Source organism: Ambystoma mexicanum, chromosome 11, assembly GCF_040938575.1.
Source record: "Ambystoma mexicanum isolate Mex_15411 chromosome 11, UKY_AmexF1_1, whole genome shotgun sequence".
NCBI lineage: Eukaryota > Metazoa > Chordata > Amphibia > Caudata > Ambystomatidae > Ambystoma > Ambystoma mexicanum.
The window spans coordinates 177,643,215-177,666,183 of NC_090934.1; the positions used below are offsets into that span (position 1 = coordinate 177,643,215).

A 22,969-nucleotide genomic window follows, 5' to 3' on the forward strand; every position below is an offset into this window, starting at 1 on the left:
ATGGCGCCCCATCCTGGACCTACGACGACTGAACAAGTACATCAAGGCACAGAAGATCCATATGGTCACCCTCCAGCACGTGCTAGGACAGCTGGAGAAGGGAGATTTCCTGTCGTCGTTGGACTTGGAGGATGCGTACTTCCACATCCCCATTCCAAAAAGACACCGAAAGTTCCTCAGGTTCGTGGTCCAAGGGCGGCACTACCAGTTCAAGGCCCTCCCGTTCAGATTGAAGTCGGGACCCAGGGTGTTCACCAAGTGCCTCGCACCGGTGGCAGCGCGACTGCGCCTACAGGGGATCCACGTCTACCCCTACCTGGACGACTGGCTCATCCGGGCAAGGACAAGGGAGCTCGCCGTGGAGCACACTGCGAAGACCGTCCAGCTGCTCACAGACCTGGGATTCTCCATCAACTTTCCAAAATCCCACCTGGTTCCGTTGCAAGTCTCCCTGTTTCTGGGAGCCAAGCTCGACACAGTGGCGCGGCTGGCCTCGCCGTCGGAGGAAAGGACCAGGACCATTCTGGGCAAGGTGCAGCTTCTGCTGGCCACGGACATGGCCAGGGTAAGATCTATCAAATCCCTCCTCGGGATGATGTCCTCCTGCATTTATCTGGTGCGCCTTTGCAGGCTTCGGATGCGCCCCTTACAAGAGTTCCTTGACGCCCGCTGGGTCCAGTTGACGGGCAGCTTCGAGGACAGGATCCCTCTCAACGAGACGTTCCGTCAGGCGATCCGGTGGTGGGCTACCTGCTCCCATCTGTCGGCGGGCACAGACTTTCAGACCCCAGCTCACCAGGTGACGACGGACGCCTCCCTGGAAGGTTGGGAAGTGCACTCCAGAGATCTTCACGCGAGAGGCCTTTGGCTCCCGGAGGAGAAGTCTCTCCACATCAACATCTTGGAGCTCCGCGCAGTGTTCTGGGCCCTCAGGTCCTTTCTTCCGTCCCTCAAGGGCAAGGTGGTGAGGATTTTCACCGACAACACCACCACGATGTTCTACATCCGGAAGCAGGGCGGAACCAGGTCTCCGGCCCTATCCAAGGAAGCCCAGGATCTGTGGCATTGGCCCGTCGCCCAAGGGATGTTTCTGGTGCCTCTTCATCTGGCAGGAATAAAAAACACGATCGCCGACTCACTCAGCAGGGAGCTGCGCTCGTGCCACGAGTGGGAACTACGCCAGGATAAAGTGGATCGACTCTTCCGACGATGGGGCGAACCCCAAATCGATCGCTTCGCGACGGCGACGAATTCAAAGTGCCGGAGGTTCGCAAGCAGGTTCCCCCAGCCGAGGAGCATGGGCGATGCTTTCTCGTTCCCCTGGGATGGCCTATTTATGCGTTCCCTCCGCTGCCGTTGCTGCTCCGGCTCATCAACCAGCTCAAGAGGTCCCGGTGCAGGATGATCCTCGTCGCACCGGCGTGGCCGAGACAGATCTGGTTCCCGGACCTTCTGGACTTGTCAACGTCCCCACCAGTCAAGCTGCCGACGGACGCAGACCTTCTCTCCAGAGAAGGAGGCGCCATTCTTCACCACAACCAGGAGTCGCTGAACTTGCAGGCCTGGCTCCTGCAGCACTAGAGTTTGGAGGGTACGACATCCCGGCCGACTGCAGAGAGGTTCTTGCAAAGGCCAAGGCGTCCTCAACTCTCAAGTGCTACGGACATAAATGGAAGAGGTTCTCTGTTTGGTGCCATGCACAGAAGATTAACCCTCTGCGGATTACGTCCCCTCAAGTACTGCCGTACCTACTGTCGCTGGCCAAAGCTGGACTGGCTCACGCCTCCATCAAAATACATCTGGCTGCAATCTCCCAATATACCAGGACTACGGGACGGGCGTCCTTGTGGTCTCATCGCCTGGTGGAAGAATTCATGAAGGGACTATTCCGATCATTCCCGCCGGTGAAGGCTCCTGCCCCGGCATGGGAGCTTAATGTGGTGCTGACCAGGCTCATGGGGGTCCCCATTCGAGCCTATGCATTTGGCGCCTTTGAAGTTCCTGTCATGGAAGACAGCTTTCCTCGTGGCCATCGCCTTCGCACGACGAGTGGGAGAGATCCAGGCCCTATCTTGCAAGCCTCCATACTTGACTTTTCATGACACGAGGGTGGTGCTGAGGACACACCCCTCCTTTATGCCCAAGGTGCCGTCGGACTTTCACCTCAACGAGCCCTTGGTGTTGCCAGTTTTCTTCCCATCGCCTTTGTCGCCGGCCGAGAGGACTTTGCACTCGCTGGATGTAGCTAGAGCGCTGAAGTTCTACGTGGACCGCACGAAGAGTTTTCGGAAGACGTTGCAGCTGTTTGTGAACTTTGGATCTGTGAATCAAGGGAAGGCTCTCTCGAAGACTTCCATTTCCAGATGGCTCTCCGGCTGCATCATGCACTGTCACCGGTTGGCAAACCGACCGCTGCCCGGCCTTCCGAGAGCCCATTCGACCAGAGCGATCGCTGCTGCCACGGCGTTCCTGTCTGGTGTGCCTGTTAGGCAGAAACCTGTGCAGTTGCCTTAGGGACCACTGCAAAAGATTTAAGACTACAGGTGTTGGCAGTAAACCCACTTGGTAGCAGTCTGTACCACCCAGATTTACCTGGTAGCTGTGGCTGAGCAGTCAAACTTCCCTCAAGAAGAGTTAGGCAGTATGCAAAGTATACACAATAGGCACTCCGATACAACAATATAAGCAAACACTGACCAGAGCTTTGGTATCAAAGTATATAATTATTTATTTAAAAACACGCAGATTGAAACACTCCAGCACTCTTATTGTAAAATATTCTAAACACAGTTACTATTGTAATATATACACCCCTTTTCCCTTATCGGATAAATCACAGTAAAACACCACTTATTTTCATACAGAGGTGAGCGCTTAACTAGATTGCACTCCAATAAGTTTATGAAAAAGGGAGGGGAAAAAGACAGAATATGAAAAGGTACACCCCTCTAAGATTCAGGAACACTGTTAGCTAGGCAGAAGAGCAAAAGTCACTGGTGAGCCAAAGTCCAAAGGCTGGGCCCACTCTTGGAGAGAGCAGAGCACAAATGCGCCCAAGATCACACAATTACACTATGCTTAAAGTCTTGCAGAGGGTTCAAAAAGGGTTTAGAGAGGCTTTAAGAAAGTTTAGCCAGGGTGTCCCAGACTAACCCAGGTTCGAAAGCCGGGGGCTAAATCTACCCCGTACAGTCGGTAGCAAGGGAAGCCAGGCGGGACACGGTACCTTAAGTGGGAAGGATCCTCCAGCGGTGGCAGTTGTTCCTGGTAGTGGGTGCAAGTCGCGTCGTCGTCCAGGGGAAGAGAAGATCTCGACTTGGAGGAAAGATGAAGGTCGTTGCACTACCAAGGAAGAAACCAGCCGCGGAGTCTTCCAGTTAAAGGTGGTACCTTTGTTTCGCGGTCGTGGTAAAACGTGGTATCCCGGTTGCCGGGGTGCTTTGCACAGGCAAGGCGGCCACGAGGTATGTCGGGAAAGCGAAAAAAACGGTGAAACTGGTTATCCCCACCAGTCAAAGGAAGAAGACTCTCCGGTGGGAGATCTCCTCTGTCGTTGGGAAAAGTGGTGAGGCAGTCCAGCAGGGCTCCACCGGTGGTGGTGTCGTGGCAGGTGGGCTCAGCTTCTCCCTCGTCGGATTCCTAGGTCCTGTGGCGACTTCTGAAGTTCCAGTCCCCAAAGCCCTGCTTTTATGCAGCAAACCCCCATTCACTCAGCCTAGCTGTCACTCAAACATGCTAAGTGGTGATCCGGCTCACCACTTGGGCCAATCAGGATGGAGTGCGACTTGAGTTGGCTAGGCAACTCAGTCCAGGGTGCCTAAATTTCCCTCCACCCCTCCTAATTACCCCAGACAGAGTGGCACCACTTTGGAGGGCTTCTGTGGAGAAGCCCGCCAAAAAGTGGAACAAAGGGCTCGACTTGGGTTGGAGTCACAGAAGAGGACACAAACGCCATTTTAGAATCAAGTTTTGGCAAAAAATACCAACCGGAGAATTAATATTAATTAAATAATATTGTTCGAGGCTACCGTAAATAATTAAAGATAGTAGCCTAAAACAATGGGAAATCCCATAGGGAAATATTTGCGGTTGAACATAAAAAGTAGTATCCACTGCCACCAGCCAAAACTCGATCAGGGGGGGGCGGAGACATGCCCCCTCGACTAACAGACCCCGGGGCAATTGAATTGCCCCAGCCAGTACGTCCACAATATGATGGTTTGTACTGGTTCTGTTCAGAATTTGAGACTAGTAAAGTCAATGGTGACTTTACATGCCCTGGGAGACAGTAGTCAGTCCCAGGGTATGGAGTCTATACTGGGGGGTCACTATGACACCCCTGTGTCACTGCACTGAGGGTGCTGTGTAACACACATCACAAAAACACATGAAGCCCTATGGAGTAAAAGACCCCATAGCCCATTAAACACATCTAGATTCAAAGAAACACACTCAAATTATGCCCAAGAGTGAGGGTAAAAGAGTCACTCTTGGCAGGAGAAAAAAAATAAACCCCAAAAATCCAGCAACGCTGCTGGGGGACTCACTAGGTTAGGAAATTCAGCCTAAACGGAGAATTCTCCCTAACAGTGCCCCTGCTGGACATCTGCAGGGCTGCGACGTGGAGGTCGACGCACACCTTCACAAGATTCTACTGCGTCAATCGGGAGTCCAGGGTCGGCCAAGCAGTGCTGCGCAACCTGTTCGCCTAAGGTGAGTCTGGTGAGGAGGTAAGAGTTGCTTAATGTTGAGTTGTTGTGTTGCTTAATGTTGAGCCTGTTGCCACCTCCTGTGGTTGTGCATGTGTGTACTGCTATGTATTCTCTTATTCATGAGCATGTGAATCCATGACAGACCCCATGCTGGAGAAGGAACAAGTTACTTACCTGTGACTGTTGTTCTCTGGCATGGATTCACATGCGAACCCTCCCGCCTACCACTCTGCGGCTCTTCACTTGATCATACTGCCACTTTACGTGGTACCAAATCAGAGGATGGCTGCCGGAGGCAGGGCTTAGGGAGAGGGCAGTCATTGGCTGGGGGCAGTATGACCCAGAGACCAGTGATTGGTTACTACTAAGAAAGACCAATCAGAAACGAAACTGATACTGATTATTTTCTATACCGAGGATTCCCGGCCTGACAACGGAATATTCATGAGCATGTGAATCCATGCCAGACCCATGCTGGAGAACAGTTACAGGTAAGTAACTTGTTCCTTAGCAGACTTGTAACCCATGGTGGGTTGATATTCATTAGCACTGCACTGATTACATGAGGCAACATAAGACAGTAGTGTTTACAAAATTGCGTCTGTAACTGCATAGAAGACTGAGTTAATGGATAGTCCCAACTAGAGTTTAGATTGCTTGCACACTAAGATTGGGCGGTGGTTCCCGTTCTGATTGCAAGTCTGCTTGTATCTTGTTAGTAAATTAGAATGTTATCATTTTGTTTCATTGTATAAATTTGTGTGTAAAGCATTGTATAAATTTGTGTGTAAATATGTGTGGTATAGAGTTAATTGTTGATCAATACTTGAAACCTAATTGACATATGTTACATTAGCCTAAAGAGACTGTGGTTACCCGTTGGCGGGCTGACCCGTGGGCACGTGGATCCTATTCGTATGTAGCAGCTGGATCATCAGGAAATGACTATGACTTGATGGCTCAGCCAATTACGCCTGGACCATCCATACCTGGAGCCCCACAGGTGAGACCATTTATAACTAACTCACACATTTACATGTATTTGAAACCTATTTTGAGATCCTAACACATCTCATTTCTCATGAATGAGCACCTACAGTTCCCTATGTGGGTTTTATGCACTGTGGGTTCCTTTCACGATGTTGCAGGGGGCCCTGCTAAGTATTGTCACACTTCATGTACTAATTTTACAGTCCTGAGGAAGACCCTTAATGGTTGAAATACTTGTTTACTGTTTTTCTGTTTGATTTGTTCAACCGCATTTTATATAATACCTGTGAAGAGAACTTTGCCTTCAATCTGACCAGTAGCCACCAGGTTTATTATATGTTTAAACCCTGCTAGATGTTTGATTAGAATGCATGGAGGTCTAGACAAACCTACATTCATAATTTAGTCAACTGTAATCCACACTGTGTCCTAGACTTTTGTAGCTTAAGTACCAACCCATTTATACACAGATTAGCTCGAACACTCGTTCAAGCCATCCTCGGCAAGTTTAAATATCATCAAACTCTAACTGCATTCTTAAATGGCACCATTTCAGTTGCCTTTTCTGCCACATTTGAGCAACTAACTCCATTTTCTGAACTCATTTTAGGACAATTAGGCTATTCCATGTACTCTAATGTCCTGTCCCCATTATGGGAAACTGGTCCAGGGAAACATGTGCAGCAGCATTAAAATCCAAAATGGCGTGGGACCTCCCTCTTGCATGCCCAAAGCCCAACAGCGATGTGTGAGGAACCAGGAATGAGACGCGGATACAGAGGATTTGTGGTGGTTGCTGCAAACTTTAATTTTAATAAAGGGTTTTGGAAAATGTCCCTCGCTTTCCCTACTCTAGGATGTATTTCTCTACCGCAACCAAAACTAAAGGTCTGTCCTGTGTTAAGATGTCCAAACCAAAATGTACTGAGTCCGAATCCTATCCTATTCCTTGCATTCTAAAAGTAACTCTAAGGTGTTAAGGGTATTGTTATTGACCTTGTTAGGGATAATTCTCTCTTTAGGCTAAATTTCCTAACCTAGTGAGTCCCCCAGCAGGTTTGCTGGATTTCTGGAGGTTGTTTTTTTTCCTCCTGCCAAGAGTGAGACTCTCTTCCTCCCACTCTTGGACATGGTTAATGGTATTCCTTTGACTGGTAATGTGTTTTATGGGCTATGGGGTCCTTTACTCCATAGGGTCTCATGTGTTTTTCCTATGTGTGTTACACAGCACCCTCCGTGCAGTAACACAGGGGTGTCATAGTGACACCCCACCATAGACTCCATACCCTGGGACTGACTACTGTCTCCCAGGGCATGTAAAGTCACCATTGGCTTTACTAGTCCCAAAGTATTAACAGAAACCAGTACAAACCATCATATTGTGGACGTACTGGTCAGGGCAATTCGATTGCCCCGGGGTCTGTTAGTCGAGGGGGCACGTCTCCGTCCCCCCTGATCGAGTTTTGGCTGGTGGCAGTGGAAACTACTTTTTATATTCCTTAATATTTTCCTATGGGATTTTCCCATTGTTCGAGGCTACCAACTTCAATGATTTAATTATCATAGCCTCGAACATACCGCCGGTTTATTTAATTTATATTAATTCTCCGGTTGGTATTTTTTGCCAAGACTCGATTCTAAAATGGCGTTTGTTCTCTTCTGTGACTCCAACCCAAGTCTAGCCCTTTGTTCCACTTTTTTGGCGGGCTTCTCCACAGAAGCCTCCAAAAGTGTTGCCACTCTGTCTGGGTACCACAGGGGGTTTAGGCACCCTGGACCGAGTTACCTTGGTAACTCAGGTCGCACTCTTGTGTGATTGGCCCAAGTGGTGAGCCGGCCGGCTCACCACTTAGCATGTTTGAGTGACAGCTAGACTGAATGGGGGTTTTCTGCATAAAAGCAGGGCTTTGGGGACTGAAACTTCAGAAGTCGCCACAGGACCTGAGAATCCGACGAGGGAGAAGCTGAGCTGACCTACCACGACGACACCACCGGTGGAGCCCTGCAGAACCGACTCACCACTTCCCGACGACCGAGAAGATCTCCCGGCTGGAGAGGCTTCTTCCCACCAGTTTTCCTTTCTTTCTTCGCACCCCAGCCCGGTTTGTGGTCGAACTGCCCGTGCCAAGCACCCCGGCAGCCGGATAGCCACTCACCACTGAACCGCGAATCACCGGACCGCTCCTTGTACCTGAGAAACTCTGCGGCTGCTTTCTTCCCTGGAAGTGCAACAGACTCCTGTCTTCCTCCACGAGATCCTCTTCCCCCGGACGAAGCACCGACTTGCACCCGCTGCCAGGAACAACTGCCCCTGCTGGAGCGTTCTCACCACTTTAAGGTACCGTGTCCGCCAGGCCTCCCTTTCTAAAGATTGCTACAAGGTAATAACTCCTTAACCTTCTGGACTGGGCTGGCCGCCTTGACCCTCTAAATGGTCCCCTTCTGTGGTCCAACTCCTTTTTAAACTTTTACCAGACCTTTGTGCATTGCAACTGTGTGACCTTGGACACATTTCGTTTGGATCCTCTGAAAGTGGATCCGGCCTCTTGAACTCTAACTTCACGGTTTTACTTTGCCTTCCTCCCTTGTGTTCTTGAATAAGTGTTGGGATCTGTTTCAATTTGTTCTCTGCTTTCTCCAGCATGGGGTCTGGCATGGATTCACATGCTCATGAATATTCCCCGTCGTCAGGCTGGGAATCCTCGGTAAAGAAAAAACCAGTATCAGTTTCGTTTCTGATCTGTCTTTCGTAGTAATAACCAATCACTGGTCTCTGCGTCATACTGACCACAGCCAATGACTGCCCTCTACCTAAGCACCGCCTCTGGCAGCCATCTTCAGATTTTTACCGCACGTTCATGTATTGGGATCCTCGTGCTATTGCTTTCGAGCGTTAGTGCTATTTTTTCACATTTTTTCTCAAAAAACGTCGTTTTTTTCGGTCAAAAGAGCCTCAAGCTCACCGACTCTCCATCCGATCAACGGGGACCCGTGTCGGATTCGTCTGTGCCCCTCAAGGGTGAAGATCTCGTCGAGCTACGCTTTTGGAGGACTCCAGAAGTTTCTCAGGCCCGGACATGGCCCAGGAGAAAGGGAAGCTCGACGCCCGGAAAGCTGTTCAGGATCTGCCCTGGATGCCAGCTGCAGAACGTCTTTAAGGAGGACGAACACTCCTTTTGTCTCTACTGCTTACATGAGGACAAGACGCACGTGGAGAAGGACTGTGCGTTTTGCGGCAATATGTCGGAGCGGACCATGAAGGACCGCCACCAACGTCTCGCCAAATGGCTGGAAGGGAAGAGCCCGTCAGGCGAGAAGAAGAGGAAGAAATCCGAGCGGTCTTCTAAGACCTTTGAGGACGCCCCGGCGACGGGGGTCCAACACAAGGCCAAGCACCGCGAGTCCGCTGGCACCGGGAGCGCCGAACGGTCGGGCTCTACGGGCGCCAGGCAGGGCGCACCCTCCCCGGCACCTTCAGCCACAAGCCAACGCTCTGGGTCGGGTAAGAGGAAGGGCGAGCACCCGGCGAAGCTCCTGGAGAGGCCCCGGTCGAGCTCGAAGGCCCCATCGGAGGGGGAGCGAGGCAGTGTCCCCCCCCCTCAAGGATAAGGCGGTGAGCGCACCTAAGGTGGTGAAGGCCTTAATCCATCCGGCCAAGCCCTCTATCGATACTGTCGCGGCGGCCCTGGCTCAGCCTGTGGAGGCTACACCAGTGGTGGCGACCTCGGGGCTCAGAGTCTCCCTGCCACCTCGGAGGGAGTCCTCTTTTGTGCCCATCGATAGGACCCCCGTGAAACCCCCGGCGGGGAAGAAAAAGGGGGGCAGGGCGTCGTCGTAGATTCGGCCTCAACCTCAGAGGAAGAGCTGATTGAGGTCTTAAGCCACGGCCTTGGCGTGGAAGAAGACCGGCCCGTCGGGATGGATCCCGACGCAGGTGACGACGACATCGTCGAGGGTGCCGACGGGGCTCCTGATCGCCCGTCGGATGCCCCTCTGCCAGTGCCGCAAGACAACTCGGCGGCCATTTTGTTGGCTATACAGTCCTTATGTTCAGAGATAAGGACGAGACTATTGTTGCCGACGGAGGAACCTCTCCCGTCGGGGGATCCTGAACCGGGACCTTCTGGTGCTCCCCCGCCCAAGAAAAGGAGGATTCACCCTCTACCTCCTTTTCAGCCGTCGCGCCCCGTCCAGCTCTCCTCCCCGTCCACCCGAGGGGATGATACGGGGACTGACACGGCAGCGACGGGTACGGACGACGAGGTATACGACGAGGATCTACCGTAGTCACCTCCCACCAGGGTTTCTCCGCCCGACGAGATTGGATCGTTCCACTCCATGATCGCCAGGGCATCCGAGCTTTTACAACTCTGCCCTGAGAAGAAAAAGGAAGGATTCCTTTATCAACGGCGCGAGGCCAAGAGGAAGACGGTCCTCGCGGTGCCTCTACTGGACGACATTTGGGATGAGGGCCTCGCCCTCCTCAAGAACCCTTCCACGACTCCGGCTAGAAGAGACCGGTACGAGAAGAAGTACCGGGTCCCGGACGCGGCCCCCCTGTGCCTCCAGGCGCAGCCTACCCCGGACTCCGTCGTCTCCGCGGCGGCCAGGAAGAAAGCGGGGGGGTGCGGCCTCCACATCGACTTCCCCACCGGACGGCGAGGGAAAGAAATTGGACGCTATGGGACGCAGGGTCATCTCGTCTGCAGCGACGACGATTAAAGCGGCCAACGCCTTGGCTATCGTGGCCCGCTACGACAGGGAGCTATGGTACAAACTGGCTCCCCTGCTGGACTTCCTACCGGACGACAAGAGGGCGGATGCCCTGGAGATCCTACAGGAAGGCGAGGTGGCGTCGGACCACGCCATCACTATTGCGACGGACATCGCCGACACTGGGTTTCGCCAGTTGGGCAACGGCGTGTGCCTTAGGCGGCGTGGATGGCTTAAGGCTACGGACTTCCGTCAAGACGTACAGACCCGAGTCCTGGACATGCCGTTCGATGGGAACAACCTGTTTGGGAAAACAGTGGACGATTCCCTTCAGGCCATTAAAACGGACACTGAGACGGCCCGGGCCCTTGGGGGTTCTGCAGCAACGACAGGCGCCCTTTCGGAGCAGCGGAGGCAAGGGCGCCTCCAAAGGTTCCGGCGGCGGTTTCTCCACCTACCGTCAAGCGGCCCGCTCGTCGTCTCAGGAGGCCTACAGAGGACGAGGCAAGTCTGGCGGACCCCGCCGTCGTCGCCAAGGAGGTCAAGGCGGCAAAGCCTCGTCAAAACAGGATTGAACCGGCCGTGGGGTCGGGCCCCCACCGAAGCACCCCGGTGGGAGGCCGGCTGGCGAGCTTCGTCAGCGTGTGGGAGTCCATCTCCACCGACCGTTAGGTGCGGGACGCCTTAGCCCGGGGCCACGCGCTCGAGTTTCAAAGAAGGTGCCCGCGCGTCCCCCCCGTGGCCAGGAAAGAGCTTCACGTCCCTCAGCTTCTCCTGGAGGTAAAGGCGATGCTCAGGAAGGGCGTCATCGAACTCTTCCCAAAGAGGCTTCGGGGCTACGGAGTTTACTCGAGATACTTCCTCGTGAAGAAGAAGACGGGAGGATGGCACCCCATCCTAGACCTGCGACGTCTGAACAAGTTCATCAAGGCGCAGAAGTTTCGGATGGTCGCCCTCCAGCACGTCCTGGGGCAGCTGGAGGAAGGAGACTTCCTGTCGTCGTTGGATTTGGAGGATGCCTACTTCCACATTCCCATCCTAAAGGGGCACCGAAAATTCCTCAGGTTTGTGGTCCAAGGGCGTCACTACCAGTTCAAAGCCCTCCCCTTCGGACTACGGGCGGCACCCAGGGTATTCACCAAGTGCCTTGCACCGGTGGCGGCGCAGCTGCGCCGCGAGGGGATCCACGTCTACCCCTACCTGGACGACTGGCTCATCCGAGCCAAGACGAGGGAGCTCGCCGTGGAGCACACGGCAAGGACCGTCCAACTTCTCACGGACCTGGGATTCTCCGTGAACTACGCCAAGTCCCACCTGGTACCCGCGCAAAACGCACAGTTTCTGGGAGCGAAGCTCGACACAGTGTCCCTTCTGGCCTCCTCGTCGGAGGAAAGGACCAGGTGCATCCTGGGCAATGTACAGCGGATGTTGGTTTCCGACGCGGCCAAGGTGAGGTCCATCAAGTCCCTCCTCGGAATGTCTTCTTGCATCTACCTCATTCCCATGTGCAGGCTCCGGATGCGCCCGTTGCAGGAGTTTCTGGACGCGCGCTGGATCCAAACGACGGGCGGCTTCGAGGAGAGGATCACACTCGACGAGAGTTTCCGCCGAGCGGCCCGGTGGTGGGGCACCCGCGCGCATCTGACGGCGGGCATGGACTTCCAGACCCCAGACCACCAGGAGACAGTGACCACGGATGCCTCCCTGGAAGGGTGGGGAGCGCACTCCAGAAATCTGCACGCGAGAGGCCTCTGGCTCCCGACGGAGAAGTCCCTCCATATCAACGTCCTGGAGCTCCGTGCAGTGTTCTGGGCCCTCAGGTCCTTCCTTCCGTCCCTCAAGGGCAAGGTGGTGAGGATCTTCACCGGCAACACCACCACCATGTTTTACATCAGGAAACAGGGCGGAACCAGGTCCCCAGCACTGTCCAAGGAGGCGCAGGACCTGTGGCATTGGGCAGTCGCCCAAAGGATGTTTCTGGTGCCGTTTCATCTGGCAGGGATAAAAAACACCTTCGCCGACTCACTCAGCAGGGAGCTGCGCTCGTGCCACGAGTGGGAACTACGGCAGGATCTAGTGGATCGCCTCTTCCGACGGTGGGGCACACCCCAGATCGACCTGTTCGCGACGGCGACGAACTCCAAGTGCCGGAGGTTCGCCAGCAGGTTTCCCCAGGCGAGGAGCATGGGTGATGCTTTCTCGTCCCCCTGGGAGGGCCTGTTCCTCTACGCGTTCCCTCCTTTGCCACTGCTAATCCGGCTCGTCAACCAGCTCAAGAGGTCACGGTGCAGGATGATCCTCGTCGCACCTGCGTGGCCGAGGCAGATATGGTTCCCGGACCTTCTGGACTTGTCAGCGTCCCCGCCAATCAAGCTGCCGGTGGACGCGGATCTACTCTCCAGGGAAGGAGGCGCCATCCACGACCCGAAATCGCTGAACTTGCAGGCCTGGCTCCTGCAGCGCTAGAGTTTGGAGGATACGACATACCGGCCGACTGCAGAGAGGTTCTTGCAAAGGCCAGGGCGTCCTCGACTCTTAAATGCTACGGACACAAATGGAAGAGGTTCTCTGTCTGGTGCCACGCACAGAAGATTAACCCTCTACGGATTACGGCTCCCCAGGTACTGCCGTACCTGTTGACGCTGGCCAAAGCTGGACTGGCACACGCGTCCATCAAGATTCATCTTGCTGCGATCTCCCGATACACCAGAACCACGGGCCGGACGTCCCTGTGGTCTCATCGTCTGTTGAAAGAGTTCATGAAGGGACTGTTCAGATCGTTCCCGCCGGTGAAGGCGCCGGCCCCGGCGTGGGAGCTCAACGTGGTGCTGACCAAGCTCATGGGACCTCCGTTCGAGCCTCTGCACTCGGCCCCGTTGAAGTTTCTGTCGTGGAAAACAGCGTTTCTTGTGGCCATCACCTCTGCACGACGGGTGGGAGAGATCCAGGCCCTTTCCTGCAAGGCCCCGTACTTGACTTTTCACGACACGAGGGTAGTGCTCAGGACGCACCCCTCCTTCATGCCCAAGGTACCGTCGGACTTCCATCTCAACGAACCCTTGGTGTTGCCTGTGTTGTTCCCGTCGCCTTCGTCGCCGGCTGAGAGGACTTTGCACTCGCTGGATGTGGCTAGAGCGCTGAAGTTCTACGTGGACCGCACGAAGTGTTTTCGGAAGACGTCACAACTCTTTGTGAACTTTGGACCTGTCAATCAGGGGAAGGCTCTCTCGAAGGCTTCCATTTCCAGATGGCTCTCCGGCTGTATCATGTACTGTCATCGGTTGGCAAACCGACCGCTGCCTGGCCGTCCGAGAGCCCATTCCACCAGAGCGATCGCAGCTACCACGGCGTTCCTTTCTGGTGTGCCCCTGTTGGACATATGCAGGGCTGCTACGTGGAGGTCGATGCACACCTTCACGAAATTCTACTGCGTCGATCGGGATTCCAGGGAGGAGTCCAGGGTCGGCCAAGCAGTGCTGCGCAACCTGTTCGCCTGAGGTGAGCCTGGTGAGGAGGTAAGATGCTTAATGTTGAGTTTGATGTAATGCTTAATGTTGAGCCTTTGCCACCTCCCGTGGTTGTGCATGTGTGTACTGCTATGTATTCTTTATTCATGAGCATGTGAATCCATGCCAGACCCCATGCTGGAGAAGGAACAAGTTACTTACCTGTAACTGTTGTTCTCCAGCATGGGTCTGGCATGGATTCACATGCGAACCCTCCCGCCTACCCCTCTGCGGCTCTTCACTTGGTCATACTGCCACTTCACGTGCTTCCAAATCTGAAGATGGCTGCCAGAGGCGGTGCTTAGGTAGAGGGCAGTCATTGGCTGTGGTCAGTATGACGCAGAGACCAGTGATTGGTTATTACTACGAAAGACAGATCAGAAACGAAACTGATACTGGTTTTTTCTTTACCGAGGATTCCCAGCCTGACGACGGGGAATATTCATGAGCATGTGAATCCATGCCAGACCCATGCTGGAGAACAACAGTTACAGGTAAGTAACTTGTTCCTTTCTCTCCCTTTTTAAAACGAACTATTAGAGTGCCATCTACGTTAAGCACTCACCGCTGTCTGGAAATAAGTGGGGCTTTACTTAAGACTTGTCTAATATTCTTTTAAGGGAGTGTATATCTTTTAGTGACCGTGTTTTTGAATTGCTTATTATTAATGCCTGTTCGTTTTTCTAGATGTGGTTTTAAATAAAAAAATATATCTCTTTTACACCAAGCCCTGGTCAGTGTTTACTTGTTCTATTGTGTGCTCTTGACGTATTGTGAATACTCTGTATACTGCCTAACTCTGCTTGAGGGAAGTCTGACTGCTCAGCCACAGCTACCAAGTGAATCTGTGTGGTACAGACTGCTACCAAGTGGGTTTACTGCCAAACATCTGTAGTCCTAAATCTTTTGCAGTGGTCCCAGAGGGAACTGCACAGGTTTCTGCCTAAATGAGCTTCAAAAGTTCAAAAGAAAGGTATGACTCCAACAAATGTTCGAAATAGGTAATGTTCCAAGTTCCTGGGAATGGCTCCCTTCCCCAGGGTTATCCCCACCAAAACAAAAGTTCAAAAGAATAACCCAGTTCTTTGTGGTCAAAAAGGATAACTCCCTCCTCTTGGTGGTGTACCCCAATCAATAAAATTCAAAATCCTAAGGGCATAAGACTTCCTTGGGATGTCTCTTTTCAAGATACCACAACTTGAACCCCTGGTATACTCCCCTGCCAGGTTCTCACTTGCATCAAATGCAAAATCCAAAGGGCATGAATTTTCCTTGGGATTTCAAAATGTCACATCTTGGGTGCGGATCCCAGGCTCCTAGAACACCTGGTATACTCCCTTGCCAGGTTCTCAACATACTAAGGGCATGGTGTCTTCCCAGGGATGTCTTTTTCACAGATTCAATGGATTGCTTTTCTCCCTCAGATTCCTCATCAGATAGATATCCATTCCAGCATCAGCTGCTCTGAAAACATTTTCGACGGGTTTCATAGTGCCCCTCAACTCGGCCATCAATTCGTCTTGCTTCTGTGCCGCTGTCGACTCAGGATGTGACATCTGTCGTCACACGTATAGCACGTCACTACGCCTCAGTTCCTTTTTTCTGTGTACTCCGATAGCTGCTCGAGGAATGTTCTCTCAGAAGATTCTTTTTTGTGACTGACAGTTTTGTCGCTTGTTCGCTGTTTCACAGTATGTCTATTCTCAAAGTCTCCGGTTTCAAGCGCTGCAGGGACTGCAGCTCCAAGATGTCCTCACAGACCCACACAACGCCTGCGTGTGGTGCCTCGATACCGGTCACGACACCGAGGGCTGTGGTTCCTGTAAAAAGATGAACCCGAAATTGCTGAGGGGAAGAGGGCTATGAAACTCGCAGTATGCTGGCCCCTCTTGAAATATCTAGCTCGCTCGACCAACAAGTCGTCGGATGTCGATATGGAGGGGTGTACTCTTGAAAAGGAGAGGCATCGTAAAAAACCAAGAGGGGGGTCCCATTCCCAAAGCTATTCTTCTTCCTCTTTCTCCAATAAAAAGAAAAGGTGCCATCACCATAGACCCGTATTCGACTCGTACGAGGGGCAGTAAGTCGTCAATAGGGCAGAGTGGGAAGTTTTTATGGAGCAGATGCTCGCAATGTTTCAGACCGCAGCTGCCGTTGCGGGTGACACCTCGACGCAGCAGGCTAAGGTGACCCCAGTGGCTTCCGGTGACCTTGGCCGCAAGGTGGCCCCTACCACAATGTCATTATCGATTTCAATGCCTTCAGCCTCAGTGCAGAGTATAGATGGCCCAGGGCCACCAGCGTTGATAACCAGTGTACCTCGAGCACCAATGTGCCCCTCCGCGCTGACCACAGAGCGGTCTTGCACTCCACAGTCAAGTGCACAATTTTTCGACACTGTAGACGATTTTGACTTTGGTTAAGACGACATGCACACTGATCGCAATCTTGCTAATTCTGGGTCCGGGAGGCATGGATTTATTTGCCAGTTAGGCATATTAAATTACCATAGCCGAGGCCATTGGCCTGGACACACCTCTGGCCTTGGAGACGCAGTAGGCCCATCCCTATGGGCGCATGCACATTTCAAATACCGGGCCACACTGGACAGTGTGGTAGACGCCATGGGTTAGAGTGCCCCAGCCAGACCCTTGTCCTGCTATGAACATACTGATATTTTTTTTTTAAGAGGGACACTCTATTGAGAAGGCCATGCCATTCAATGTGCCTATTGCCGATCCCATTGCCACCTTGTGGCAGAGACCATGCACCACTTTCCTGTGAATTTAGACTTTGCAAAAAAGTACAGGCCGGCGATGGGTGACCCTGCCTATCTCGCCATGCACCCCACTCCAGAGGGGCTAGTGGTGCAGGTGTCCACTGTGAACACCAGGGTGTCCACGTCTATACTCCCTACGGATAGGGAAGGGAAAAGGGTTGAAGCCATAGCCAAAAACTATTTTTCTCAAGCAGTATGGCCCTTAAAGGAATGATTCGGTCAAAAAATGTTATTGCCCCTACGGGTCGGACATGTGTTTTTAAGCCCAAGTTGCTCGATTTTAGAAAAATTTCCTATGGATCTTACCCGAGTTTTCGTCCATTAAACGCACGCGAAAACAGGCACCAGGGAGCTGCCATTTTGTAATAATCCTAACATTTCCCCCATCGCCCTGGCTGACCTGCTTTTGCGGCACTAAATCATATCCCCCGCCCCTGAGCCTGACATTATCAAAACATTCTTATTCCCCACCTCTCTCCGTGACGTTACTGTGCTGTGTAGGCAAACGCGCCCAGTCGTCTTCTACGCGACTTCACACAGAACCCGGAAACCAACACCGATCAGCTCGCAACACAGCGCGCCACAATTCGGAATATGAAACTGTACTTTAAAATCAACAGCAACACAGTAAATTTGGTACAGTACATTTATTTGACATTAAATGTTTATAGAATATTCTGCAATTGCCATATGAACTCCGAAAGTCATTTATTTTCTTTTATCTCTATCCGCAAATCCTTAAAATGTTATCGTGAGTCACGCGCTGTTCCTTTATGGTACACAGGGTGTTGGTTTTCATTCAAAGAGGCACTTTTGCTGCACGTTGAACCGCAAGGCTGTTCAATCAAGTAGGCACTAGGCCAGCGTAAAGGTTCATATGTTGCTTCTAGCCGCTAGTACCGCATAAGGGCATATGGGCCCTTGGCGATCGTCCCATAAGATCATCAGAATGGTGCAGTTGTTTACATTAAGCTGCAGCTGGCGGCTGAAGAAACCGTCTGCCGGTGTCTGAAACTGGTGGCAGGGGCAAAAGGGAAGGATGTACCTATTTTGAAAACATAAAATTTATAATTAGTTTCGCCAGCCGATCTTTATTAATATTATTCATTTTATTTATTACGGCCGAGCTGAAACTATTTGCTTTCAAGGATAGTGCAATGGAGTATGTTCGGCTCTAAAATCAATGCGAAAACTAACTAAATAAGTCGAGGTTGGTACACAATGAGAAACAACTTTTCGAGGGGATTGGGTCCTCCGACGTATTCCATATCTATGACAGGTAATGTCCACAGCTGTGCTGCTTCGGAAAATCTTTGGCGTCTGTGTCCTGCGTCGATGACGTTGATGCGCCGTCCCCGAGGACGACCTCCGACGGCCAACGTCACCTGATGTGATAAGTAGGACGCACGACGCCCATAGCCTCAGTTCCGTTTTTTCCGCGAACGTGTTCGCTTCGTGAATCTCGGTACGCCTCGACTCGTTGGAGTTTGCTGTTTTCAATTCTCGGTTCGTTGAACCTGTTCGGTTTGTGTGAAGACCTGTTCGTGGCGATGTCTTCTTCGTCTTCAACCCTGCGTCTGGGCTTCAAGAAATGCGGGGACTGTGGGTCCAAGATGTCGGTCACGGACTCGCACGACGCCTGCCTCTGGTGCCTCGGGGAGGCCCACTATACGGACGACTGTGTCGACTGCCAGTCGCTCACGGCAAAGGCCTTGCGGGAACGCAAGAAGAAGCTGTCGGTAGGCCGGGTGTCTAAGCCCCGGAAGTCGAGGTCTGCGGGGCTTTCGACGGATGACTCGAGGGGCGACTCTCCGCCTCATTGTCGGAAGTCCAGTGGGTCTCCTTCCAGGAATCGGTCTCGCCACTCCTCCTCCTCTTCGAGGCATTCCCGGAAGCGCCGGCATAGGTCGCCTTCCCCGTCCTCTTCCGAGGACTCCGCCCGTCGACGGGTCGCTTATCCCTCCATGCAAGCGACACCGGAAGAATGGGCTTCCTTCGGGAAGCAGATGCTAGCGATTCTTGAATCGCAGGGCACCGGTCCGTCCGTGCCTCCGAGTGGGGTCGGTCGGCACCGGTCGAGAGACACCGCTCATACGCCTTTGGGCTCGGGTGGTCGGCACGGCTCGCGGGAGAGGTCCCGCTCGGACAAGGGTAGCCGTTCTTGCCATGGCCGTTCCAGGTCCCGGTCCTTGACGCGCTCGAGACCGCGTGATCCTGTGCCATCTTCGAATGGTGGCACAGGTGGTCGGCGCCTAGGTTGTCGAGAGACGCGCTCGGAGCTCCGGCTTCGAGGCCTGTGTCGACGCCGCCGAGGCTGGCGGCACTGCAGCTGATGTCGACGCCTATTCGCTCGACGTCGACGCCTTTTCTGTCAGGCACTGCTTTGGTCCCCAGAGGTCTTCCTCTCCCCGCCTGGAGTACATTTCTGAGGGTGATGAAGGCTCTGATGGCGGCTTGGTTACGGTTCCCGATGAACTTATCTCGGGCCATAGCCAGTTTGATGACCTGCGGCAGTCGCTGCATGATGCCAGTGGACTGGACACCTATCCGGAGGTGGAGTTTTGTAGGCCGGAGCCTGGCACTCATGCCGATTCTTCATATCAGCGCCTTATGTCTCGTGTCACCGACTACTTGGGTTGGTCAGCTCCCCCAGGGGAGTTCGTTCAGGATGATCTCACGGACATCCTTGATCTCGGTCCACCCACTGACCCGGTTTTGCCTTTTCATATGGCTCTGCAGAGAAGGGTGGCGGCGGCTTGGACTGCTCCGGAGAGTCTTGCGGCAGTGGGCAAGTCTTTATCGTGAAAATACCGTCCAGCCAGTAGCGACCCCTGCTACTTGTCTAGGCGCACCACTCCGGAGAGTTTGGTGGTGCAGGCGGCTACGGCCCCAGCAAAGCAGGCGTTGTATCCTACCATCCCTCTGGATAGGGACGACAAACGTTTTGACGGCTTGGTGAAGAAAGTGTTTTTTTTCGGGGGGTATGGCGCTTCAGGCGGCCAACTACATATGTGCCTTGTCTCGTTTCACACACACTCTGTGGAACTGTGTTGCATTAGCGGCTGAACATATTCCCGAAGGGGACGAAAGGGATGGTTTCCTTGCTATGGTTCAGGATGGCAAGGATGCCATGTGTGAGGCCGTTCAGTCGGGTTTGGACTTGGCGGATTGTGTCAGCCGGCCCATGGCGGCGAGCACCGTAATGCGCAGGTTTGCATGGTTGCGGAAGTCTGGGTTCGCTCCTGATGGGCAGTCCCGGCTCCTCAACATGTCCTTTGACGGTGAACACATTTTTGGCAGCAAGGCTGACGAGAGCCTTGAGAGGTTGCAGACCTCCAAAGCTGCAGCGAAGTCGTTGGGCGCTGCAGTTCGCCAACCTCTGCCTTTTTGTCCTAGGGGACAGCAATGGAGGGGAGGTTCCTTTCGCTATTACTCGTCCTTCAGTAAAGCGAGGGGAGTTAGCAGTCAGAGAGGCCATCGTAAGAGTGCCAGAGGTGGAAATAAAGGTACTCGAGGTGCCAAGGCCGCTCGGGGAGTTGCCTCTTTGCCCTCGGGCAACGCCGCAGCCGCTACCACTCAGTCATGAGGCCAGGTCCCATGGTTCGCCGGTTGGGGGAAGGCTGGCGCAGCATCTTGTAGAGTGGCAAGCCATTACTTCGGATGTGTGGGTTCTGGAGATCATAACCCACGGCTACTGTCTTCCTTTTTGGTAGAGGCCTCACTACAATCCACCAGGGAGCCTCTCTTTGAAGAGTCCGGATCCGCTCCTTGCGCAGGACATTCAAGCCCTGCTGGAGAAAGGCGCCATAGAACTGGTGCCTGTAGCGGAGAGGAACAAGGGATGGTATTCCCCTTATTTTTTGATATCGAAGAAAGACGGGGGATTGAGACCCATCATGGACTTGCGCGGTTTGAACAAACTCCTCAGGAAGGACAAGTTCAAGATGGTGACTCTTTCTCAAGTCCTCCAGGCCCTTCAACTTCAGGACTGGTTGGTGTCTCTCGACCTCAAGGATGCTTACTTCCATGTGCAACTGTATGTATAGTTTGTAGACCCACGGGTAACTAGAGGACAGATTGGAAAAGGGATTTTCAGTTTAAACACAAGATAAAGTATAGTACAATTGAATTTAAAAAATACATAAAATAGTCCCCAGCACAAATATTTTTCTAAAGTTATGAACTGTTTGTAACTAACCTTTTTTGTTTCTTTTCTTTGCAACTTTTTTGACTCGACCTTCAACATCTGCACGCTGTTGCTCCGATACGTATCCGCATGTCTCCCCTTCCTCTTGCGCTGCAACGACTATATTTTCTGTATCCGCATAGACAGCACGGAATGAGGCTCCATCGACTCCCTGAAACATAGTATTTTCATTACTGTGTATCAAAATATTGTTAACATAAAACGCACGTGAGGACGATCACACATGTACATCTCAATAGCCAAACACGATTTAAACATTGTGTGGAACAGTCAAACGACAAGTATTCGAGCTCTGATGACCTAGTTCGATGGAGCTGTCAGTATCCATACCTCTGGCTCTGCATGGACTGCCACGAATGATTGTATTGAAGAGGAAGCATCAGCAACTCCCTGAAACACATTACTTGCGTTAGTATGGTTTTCAATATCGTAAACATAACACACACTTGGGGATGACGGCACAGGTACATATAAAGAGAGAACCACAAATGTTGCATTGTCTAAAAGAATCAAGGAATACTTAAAAATGATCAGATTTAATCGACTTATTTCTCCGATTTCTTTACATCTGCATCATCTAAATGGGATCTTGTGATTGTAGTGGAAGCTCCATCATCTCCCTGAAACACAGTACTTGCGTTAATAGGGAAGAAAGTATAGCAAATGGAATCACGTTATATGATCACGCTCGATGGAGCTGTCAGTATCCATACCTCATGCTGCTGAAGAATATCTAGGGCTGTTGTCAATGTGGTGCGCACTTCCGAAAGCTGTTGCGCCGATTCGTTTCCGCATGGTCCCTCTTCCACCGGTATTACTTGAATGTCAGGCTCCGCATTAAGTGCGTGGGTTGACGATTCAACAACAGCCTGAAACATAGTATTTGCATTAGTAAGGATTACAATATTGAAAACACAACACACGCTTGGGGTCGACCTCACAGGTACATATCAACAGCTAACCACAAATGAAACATGGTGTAGAACAATCAAACGACAAGTGTTCCAGTCCTGATGATCACCGTCAGTTGAGCTGTCAGTATCCATACCTCGGGCTGCTGAAGAACATCTAGGGCTGTTGTCAATGTGGTGGACGCTTCACCATCTCCCTGAAAGACAGTACTTGCATTAGTATGGATAACACTAATTATAACTGAAAACAAACACCAGGGGACGACAACTAAGGTGTATATCAATTAGAAAGCACTAACCAAACAATTGGTAAAATAATCACACGATACATACAAACTATTACTTGACATGCATAAAACAAATCTGTAGCGGAATAGCCAAGTATGATTACCTGATACGCGCTAGAAGTGGTAGATAACTGTGAGCATGTGACGGAAGTAGAATGTTCTTGCTTCAGATTCAAGGGATAGTCAAGAAGTTGTAAAGGTAAATTATTGTTTGATAATGAAATGCCAATATTTAAAATTGCCATGTAAAGATACAGAATACTTGAGTAATGCGCAATATAGCACAGTTCCCTGTGCCCATATATAGATTTCGTTTGTGGGTTATGAAATCTAAAAATAATATATTGATAAATGTCATTATTCAAAAAGCTTTACACTCATATCAATGTCGAAGGTATTACAAATTGGAAACAACACCTAAAATATCAATGAATCCATTTGGCTACCTACACACTACCGCAAGGCCTAAAGCTAAAAACGGACACTTGACTCACCAGTAGCGGATTGTGGACGAATAGAGTGGGAATAGCGTTTGCGAGCAATTTTCGTGTTGATCGCCGTTTATTCTTCTTTGTTACCCAAGATGTGGTGTACATTTTTGAGGGAAAGTGCCGGCTGCAGATGCGGTATCGATCACCCCTCTTGTCCTCAAAGACTTGTTGGACTCTACTTTCCAGCTCATCCAGTGGATATCCGCAATGTCTGACCCATTCTCTTATTCGATCAACAGTTTTCGGGAACACATGCATTGTAGTGCCTTCAGATTTAGCATGGGTCTTCGAAGGGCAACCGCTAATCGAACAGGCAGGCATTGTTGAAAATTCTGAAAAGTAAATATCAAGATTATTATAAAACCTTGATGAA

The 22,969-nt window shown here is 51.8% G+C and overlaps 1 protein-coding gene across 2 annotated transcripts in view; it reads left to right on the top strand.

The window, feature by feature from the left end:
• KDM1A (lysine demethylase 1A) overlaps nucleotides 1–22,969 on the top strand; it is a 1,518,024-nt gene that overhangs the window by 1,456,043 nt on the left and 39,012 nt on the right. For both annotated transcript variants that reach the window (XM_069622738.1, XM_069622739.1), the window contains exon 18: nucleotides 5,569–5,715. In XM_069622738.1, the coding sequence (XP_069478839.1) occupies nucleotides 5,569–5,715 (147 nt within the window). The remainder of the gene's footprint in view (nucleotides 1–5,568; nucleotides 5,716–22,969) is intronic.